The sequence below is a fragment of the Oncorhynchus nerka genome, unplaced genomic scaffold (assembly GCF_034236695.1).
Source record: "Oncorhynchus nerka isolate Pitt River unplaced genomic scaffold, Oner_Uvic_2.0 unplaced_scaffold_6498, whole genome shotgun sequence".
Taxonomy (NCBI): Eukaryota; Metazoa; Chordata; class Actinopteri; order Salmoniformes; family Salmonidae; genus Oncorhynchus; species Oncorhynchus nerka.
Genome location: NW_027034818.1, coordinates 155 through 8,855, shown reverse-complemented (window position 1 = coordinate 8,855; position 8,701 = coordinate 155). Strand labels below are relative to the sequence as shown.

The 8,701-nt window shown below is 50.8% G+C and overlaps 1 protein-coding gene across 1 annotated transcript; it reads right to left on the bottom strand.

Annotated features, from left to right (window-relative positions):
• Positions 1-91: 91 nt before the first annotated feature.
• LOC135566242 (putative uncharacterized protein ENSP00000383309) lies at positions 92-1,884 on the bottom strand (the record flags this gene model as incomplete). The annotated part of the gene is made up of 2 exons (XM_065014030.1): positions 92-1,111; positions 1,164-1,884. Coding segments are annotated over 2 exons (1,741 nt in total), but the record flags the coding sequence as incomplete, so codon positions are not given.
• Positions 1,885-8,701: the final 6,817 nt, after the last annotated feature.

The following is an 8,701-nucleotide window of genomic DNA, read 5'->3' as shown; positions in this document are numbered from 1 at the left end:
CGGATGGGTGGCTGGTCTGGTTGGAGGCGGTTGGGTGGCGGTCTGGTTGGGGCGGATGGGTGGCGCTCTGGTTGAGGCGGATGGGTGGCGCCTGGGTTGGAGGGCGGATGGGTGGCGCTCTGGTTGGAGGGCGGATGGGTGGCGCTCTGGTTGGAGGGCGGATGGGTGGCGCTCTGGTTGGAGGGCGGTTGGGTGGCGGTCTGGTTGGAGGGTGGATGGGTGGCACTCTGGTTGGATGGCGGATGGGTGGCGGTCTGGTTGGAGGGAGGATGGGTGGCGCTCTGGTTGGAGGGCGGATGGGTGGAGCTCTGGTTGGAGGGCGGATGGGTGGCGGTCTGGTTGGAGGGCGGATGGGTGGCGGTCTGGTTGGAGGGCGGATGGGTGGCGGTCTGGTTGGAGGGTGGATGGGTGGAGCTCTGGTTGGAGGGCGGATGGGTGGAGCTCTGGTTGGAGGGCGGATGGGTGGCGGTCTGGTTGGAGGGCGGATGGGTGGCGGTCTGGTTGGAGGGCGGATGGGTGGCGGTCTGGTTGGAGGGTGGATGGGTGGCGTCTGGTTGGAGGGCGTGATGGGTGGCGGTCTGGTTGGAGGGTGGATGGGTGGCGCTCTGGTTGGAGGGCGGATGGGTGGAGCTCTGGTTGGAGGGCGGATGGGTGGCGGTCTGGTTGGAGGGTGGATGGGTGGCGGTCTGGTTGGAGGGTGGATGGGTGGCGGTCTGGTTGGAGGGTGGATGGGTGGCGGTCTGGTTGGAGGGCGGATGGGTGGCGGTCTGGTTGGAGGGTGGATGGGTGGCGGTCTGGTTGGAGGGTGGATGGGTTGCGGTCTGGTTGGAGCGGATGGGTGGCGCTCTGGTTGGAGGGCGGATGGGTGGCGCTCTGGTTGGAGGGCGGTTGGGTGGCGGTCTGGTTGGAGGGCGGATGGGTGGCGCTCTGGTTGGAGGGCGGATGGGTGGCGCTCTGGTTTGGAGGGCGGTTGGGTGGCGGTCTGGTTGGAAGGATGGGTGGCGGGTTGGATGGGTGGCGCTCTGGTTGGAGGCGGATGGGTGGCGCTCTGGTTGGAGGCGGGTTGGGGCGGATGGGTGGCGCTCTGGTTGGAGGGCGGATGGGTGGCGCTCTGGTTGGAGGGCGGATGGGTGGCGGTCTGGTTGGAGGTGGTTGGGTGGCACTCTGGTTGGAGGGTGGATGGGTGGCACTCTGGTTGGATGGCGGATGGGTGAGCTCTGGTTGGAGGGAGGATGGGTGGAGCTCTGGTTGGAGGCGGATGGGTGGAGGTCTGGTTGGAGCGGATGGGTGGCGGTCTGGTTGGAGCGGATGGGTGGCGGTCTGGTTGGAGCGGATGGGTGGAGCTCTGGTTGGAGGGCGGTTGGATGGGTGGAGCTCTGGTTGGAGGGCGGATGGGTGGCGGTCTGGTTGGAGCGGATGGGTGGCGGTCTGGTTGGAGGGCGGATGGGTGGCGGTCTGGTTGGAGGGTGGATGGGTGGCGGTCTGGTTGGAGGGCGGATGGGTGGCGGTCTGGTTGGAGGTGGATGGGTGGCGGTCTGGTTGGAGGGTGGATGGGTGGAGCTCTGGTTGGAGCGGATGGGTGGCGGTCTGGTTGGAGGGTGGATGGGTGGCGGTCTGGTTGGAGGGCGGATGGGTGGCGGTCTGGTTGGAGGGTGGATGGGTGGCGGTCTGGTTGGAGGGTGGATGGGTGGAGCTCTGGTTGGAGGGCGGATGGGTGGCGGTCTGGTTGGAGGGCGGATGGGTGGCGGTCTGGTTGGAGGGTGGATGGGTGGAGCTCTGGTTGGAGGGCGGATGGGTGGCGGTCTGGTTGGAGGGCGGATGGGTGGCGGTCTGGTTGGAGGGCGGATGGGTGGCGGTCTGGTTGGAGGGTGGATGGGCGATGCTCTGGTTGAATAAAGAGAAAATAATACATTAAAAATCCATGAATGAATCATCATTGTTGTGTAATTTATATCTATAGGTTTTCTCCTTCATAGATTTAAAAAACTATCTGGCATTAGTGTTTAAGCCTAAACCTTAGGGCCTAATTTAAGCACACCAAATGGCCAACACGCAAATCCCCAAACGCTTTTGTGAATGAGTTATTTGAGTTATTGGATTAATCCTCAATAATACCTAAATATTAAATATTTGAGTTTTAAATATTAAGTCCCCCAAATAAACCATAACACACTCTTTCTTGTGCCGATTGCAAAATACAAGGCCTAGTGTTCACTATCAAGGTCTTAACCTACTGGAGGCTTTCATTCCAACCAAGCACTAACACACTATTCAAATATTTAATGGACGAATGTACTTCCTTATTTCACCTTGTTTTTCACCAAAGCTAATTAAGAAATGTTAGAGGCTATGACTGAATACCCCTGGCAGGGTTCTGTTGTTTGTCCCTCTGAGTCACCGTAGCATCATAGCCACTTCCTCAAAATAGTGACTCCCTCAAAATAATCAGAATTATTCTAAGGTGCATAAAGAAATCTATAATTAATTTATACTTTTTTGCCGCCAAAATCTTAGTCGCGCAATTTTACATCTAGCTAAGATGTTGGGTGCAGTATTTCTCAAGTAAAAACAATTGCATGAAAAAATATCAGTGTACTGCGTATAGTCTATGGAGTCAGGAAAGTATGGCTCAGGACTGCTTTCTGAGAACAATAACATGTAATTGTTTTTAAAGGGCACGTTGGGGAAATCCATGATCAAATGATCACTTCAAAGCAGCTAATGGTTGATACAAGTTAATCATCATTGATTCTTATATTAAATTCCCATGATAATGCATTCCACTCTCTTGTGCCAAGAGACAACATGTATGTATATTTTATTCCAACCCAGCATTAGCACGATATTCAAATATTAAAGGTCCAGACTTAAGGCCATTATAAGTGGAATATTTGAAACAGGCGTGTTAGTGCAGATGTGGAACACATACTTGGAGATGCCTAGGAAGAATAGGGCAGAATTCAATCTTGAGATGCATTTCAAAGCAATTGTTATTGATGGGAGTTTGCCATGATAGATTGAATTGAAATAAGTTTAGCCTGCAGATCTAAAGTTAGTATTCAGCCCATTTGGATCCCTGAAATCCTGATACTCACGTGAGACTCGTATTTTCTTTGCCAGAAACATTCAAGGATCCCCTGCAAACCCTCTCATCCCACCATCTATAAATGGCAAAAACTACACAGCAGGCTACTTGAATGTGAAAGTAGCCTCCAAGACCATGGTGTCATAAGCCCAAATGTTATTTGTCACATGCTTTGTAGACAACACTGGGTCAATTGTGTGCAGCCCTATGGGACTTCCAATCACGGCTAGGTGTGATGCAGCTTGGAATCGAACCAGGGTCTGTAGGGACACATTTAGCACAGATATGTAGTACCTTTGTCACGCCCTGATCTTAACCTCTTAATGTCGACCCTCTACTTTTTTGAACATTCTGTTAAAAATCGCGCAACATTTCAGCGCCCTGCTACTCATGCCAGGAATATAGTATATGCATTTGCTTAGTCTGTGTGGATAGAAAACACTCAGACGTTTATAAAACTGGTTAAATCACTGCTGTGGCTTTACCAGAACGGCATTTACATCGAAAAGCACAGGAAAAACTGATCACTGAAAATGGGAAAATATATCCATGCGCTACTTGAACCCATTGATAAAGGTGAACCACAATTAATTGACTGAGGTTGCAGTACCTACAGCTTCCACACGGTGTCTAGAGTCTTGTCATTTCGAGTTTTTTCTTGGTCAAACACATGCAGGGCACCGTATCTCCTATGGTCTAGGACCGGATATTTTCGTTGAGTTTCTAGCCGGACATTTTTCCAGACGGACAGCTAATGATCTTTACATCGCCTCCTGATGAATTTTATCGCTTATTAACGTTTACTAATACCTAAAGTTGCATTACAAACGTATTTCGAAGTGTTTTGTGAAAGTTTATCGTCGACTTTTTGAATTTTAAAAAATGACGTTACGTTTTGAAACAGTGTTTTTTCGTTTATCACACAGTCTACATATAACGATATCTAGGCTTTATATGGACCGATTTAATCGAAATAAAGACCCAAATAGTGTTTATGGGACATCTAGGAGTGCCAACAAAGAAGATGGTGAAAGGTAATGAATGTTTTCTATTTTATTGTGCGGTTTGTGTAACGCCGAAATGCTAATTATTTTGTTTACGTCCCCTGTGGGTCTTTTTGGGTGTTACATGCTATCAGATAATAGCTTCTCATGCTTTCGCCGAAAAGCATTTTAAAAATCTGACTTGTTGCCTGGATTCACAACGAGTGTAGCTTTAATTTGATACCCTGCATGTGTATTTTAATGAACTTTTGAGTTTTAACTAATACTATTAGCATTTAGCGTAGCGCATTTGCATTTCCAGAGCTCTAGTTGGGACGCAAGCATCCCGAGTAGAAGCAACAGGTTAAAGAGCCTTTTATTCTCTAATTTGGTTAGGTCGGGTTGTGACTAAGGTGGGTACTCTAGATTTTCTATTTCTATGTTGGCCTGGTATGGTTCCAAATCAGATGCAGCTGTCTATCGTTGTCTCTGATTGGGGATCATATTTAGGCAGCCTTTACCCACTGGGTTTTTGTGGGATCTTGTTTATGTATTGTTGCTTGTGATCACTGCATAGCTTCATGTTCATTTGGCTTTTTATTGTTTTCTGTCCGGGTTGGAGCGAGACGGTCGCATCCGGCGCTTCGGTCTGCAGGTTGTATAACTTTTTCATTACATTTCATTACATTTCATTATAGTACAACGGTCTGATTTGTCTAATCTTAGCATTTCTTCTTAGCTAGCTACATAGTCGTCGTTGTATCAAAGATAATTGCGTAATTATCGTATTTCGTCGTCTCCTATCTGCCCAACACGTTCACCGTCTACCGTAGCACTGTAGTAACTATCACACTCCAACTGAACGACTTGATTAGTGTGGTGTTAGCTAGCTACATAGTTGTCTTTGCTGTCTTCGTATCAAGATAATTGTGTAGTTTAGAGTGTGGAGTCTTAGAGTGATAATTGCGTTATTATCGTATTTCGTCGTCCTCCTATCTGCCTAGCAGCTAGCCAGCTAGCATACGTTCACCGGCTACCGTAGCACTGTAGTAACTATCACACTCAACTGAACGACTTGATTAGTGTAGTATTAGCTAGCTACATAGTTGTCTTTGCTGTCTTCGTATCCAAGATAATTGTGTAGTTTAGAGTGTGTAGTCTTAGAGTGATTATCTTAATTCACCGAGGTTAGCTAGCCAGCTGTTTTGTCGTCCTTAACGTAGGAGACACTCCTAGCTAGCCAATAGCCAGCCAACGTCTACTGAATAGAACTTTCGCATTCCGGTCGCATTCCGCTTCGCTCCACAGGTAGTATCACATTTTCATTTCATTTCATTACAGTCCCAGCGATTGTGATTTGTTTGATCGTAGCTAGCTACATAGCTAGCTACATAGCCGTCTTTGTTTCAAAGATAATTGTGTAGTCTAGAGCGATTTTCTAGGTTAGCTAGCCAGCTATTGTCGTTCTCCTAACGCATAGCGTAACGTAACCAACACTGCTAGCTAGCCAGCTAGCTCCAAAGCAGCATTGTAGAAACTTCACACTCAACGGTGCGACTTGATTAGGGTAGTGTCAACAACGCAGCTAGCCTACCCCAGCAGTACTGTATCATTTTAATCATTTTAGTCAATTAGATTCTTGCTACGTAAGCTTAACTTTCTGAACATTCGAGGCGTGTAGTCCACTTGTCATTCAATCTCCTCTGCATTAGCGTAGCCTCTTCTCTAGCCTGTCAACTATGTGTCTGTCTATCCCTGTTCTCTCCTCTCTGCACAGACCATACAAACGCTCCACACCGCATGGCCGCGGCCACCTAATCTGGTGGTCCCAGCGCGCCGACCCACGTGGGTTCAGGTCTCCGGTAGCCTCTGGAACTGCCGATCTGCGACCAACAAGGCAGAGTTCATCTCAGCCTATGCCTCCCTCCAGTCCCTCGACTTCTTGGCTCTGACGGAAACATGGATCACCACAGACAACACCGCTACTCCTACTGCTCTCTCTTCGTCCGCCCACGTGCTCTCGCACACCCGAGCTTCTGGTCAGCGGGGTGGTGGCACCGGGATCCTCATCTCTCCCAAGTGGTCATTCTCTCTTTCTCCCCTTACCCATCTGTCTATCGCCTCCTTTGAATTCCATGCTGTCACAGTTACCAGCCCTTTCAAGCTTAACATCCTTATCATTTATCGCCCTCCAGGTTCCTCGGAGGTTTCATCAATGAGCTTGATGCCTTGATAAACTCCTTTCCTGAGGACGGCTCACCTCTCACAGTTCTGGGCGACTTTAACCTCCCCACGTCTACCTTTGACTCATTCCTCTCTGCCTCCTTCTTTCCACTCCTCTCCTCTTTTGACCTCACCCTCTCACCTTCCCCCTACTCACAAGGCAGGCAATACGCTCGACCTCATCTTTACTAGATGCTGTTCCTCCACTAACCTCATTGCAACTCCCCTCCAAGTCTCCGACCACTACCTTGTATCCTTTTCCCTCTCGCTCTCATCCAACACTTCCACACTGCCCCTACTCGGATGGTATCGCGCCGTCCCAACCTTCGCTCTCTCTCCCCCGCTACTCTCCTCTTCCATCCTATCATCTCTTCCCTCTGCTCAAACCTTCTCCAACCTATCTCCTGATTCTGCCTCCTCAACCCTCCTCTCCTCCCTTTCTGCATCCTTTGACTCTCTATGTCCCCTATCCTCAGGCCGGCTCGGTCCTCCCCTCCCGCTCCGTGGCTCGACGACTCATTGCGAGCTCACAGAACAGGGCTCCGGGCAGCCGGCGGAAATGGAGGAAAACTCGCCTCCCTGCGGACCTGGCATCCTTTCACTCCCTCCTCTCTACATTTTCCTCCTCTGTCTCTGCTGCTAAAGCCACTTTCTACCACTCTAAATTCCAAGCATCTGCCTCTAACCCTAGGAAGCTCTTTGCCACCTTCTCCTCCCTCTTGAATCCTCCTCCCCTCCCCCCTCCTCCCTCTCTGCAGATGACTTCGTCAACCATTTTGAAAAGAAGGTCGACGACATCCGATCCTCGTTTGCTAAGTCAAACGACACCGCTGGTTCTGCTCACACTGCCCTACCCTGTGCTCTGACCTCTTTCTCCCTCTCTCCAGATGACATCTCGCGTCTTGTGACGGCCGGCCGCCCAACAACCTGCCCGGCTTGACCCTATCCCCCTCTCTTCTCCAGACCATCTCAGGTGACCTTCTCCCTTACCTCACCTCGCTCATCAACTCATCCCTGACCGCTGGCTACGTCCCTCCTGTCTTCAAGAGGAGCGAGAGTTGCACCCCTTCTGAAAAAACCTACACTCGATCCCTCCGATGTCAACAACTACAGACCAGTATCCCTTCTTTCTTTTCTCTCCAAAACTCTTGAACGTGCCGTCCTTGGCCAGCTCTCCCGCTATCTCTCAGAATGACCTTCTTGATCAAATCAGTCAGGTTTCAAGACTAGTCATTCAACTGAGACTGCTCTTCTCTGTATCACGGAGCGCTCCGCACTGCTAAAGCTAACTCTCTCTCCTCTGCTCTCATCCTTCTAGACCTATCGGCTGCCTTCGATACTGTGAACCATCAGATCCTCCCTCTCCACCCTCTCCGAGTTGGGCATCTCCGGCGCGGCCCACGCTTAGTTCGTCCTACCTGACAGGTCGCTCCTACCAGGTGGCGTGGCGAAGATCCGTCTCACTCTGCGTGCTCTCACCACTGGTGTCCCCCAGGGCTCTGTTCTAGGCCCTCTCCTATTCTCGCTATACACCAAGTCACTTGGCTCTGTCATAACCTCACATGGTCTCTCCTATCATTGCTATGCAGACGACACACAATTAATCTTCTCCTTTCCCCCTTCTGACGACCAGGTGGCGAATCGCATCTCTGCATGTCTGGCAGACATATCAGTGTGGATGACGGATCATCACCTCAAGCTGAACCTCGGCAAGACGGAGCTGCTCTTCCTCCCGGGGAAGGACTGCCCGTTCCATGATCTCGCCATCACGGTTGACAACTCCATTGTGTCCTCGTCCCAGAGCGCTAAGAACCTTGGCGTGATCCTGGACAACACCCTGTCGTTCTCAAATAACATCAAGGCGGTGGCCCGTTCCTGTAGGTTCATGCTCTACAACATCCGCAGAGTACGACCCTGCCTCACACAGGAAGCGGCGCAGGTCCTAATCCAGGCACTTGTCATCTCCCGTCTGGATTACTGCAACTCGCTGTTGGCTGGGCTCCCTGCCTGTGCCATTAAACCCCTACAACTCATCCAGAACGCCGCAGCCCGTCTGGTGTTCAACCTTCCCAAGTTCTCTCACGTCACCCCGCTCCTCCGCTCTCTCCACTGGCTTCCAGTTGAAGCTCGCATCCGCTACAAGACCATGGTGCTTGCCTACGGAGCTGTGAGGGGGAACGGCACCTCAGTACCTCCAGGCTCTGATCAGGCCCTACACCCAAACAAGGGCACTGCGTTCATCCACCTCTGGCCTGCTCGCCTCCCTACCACTGAGGAAGTACAGTTCCCGCTCAGCCCAGTCAAAACTGTTCGCTGCTCTGGCCCCCAATGGTGGAACAAACTCCCTCACGACGCCAGGACAGCGGAGTCAATCACCACCTTCCGGAGACACCTGAAACCCCACCTCTTT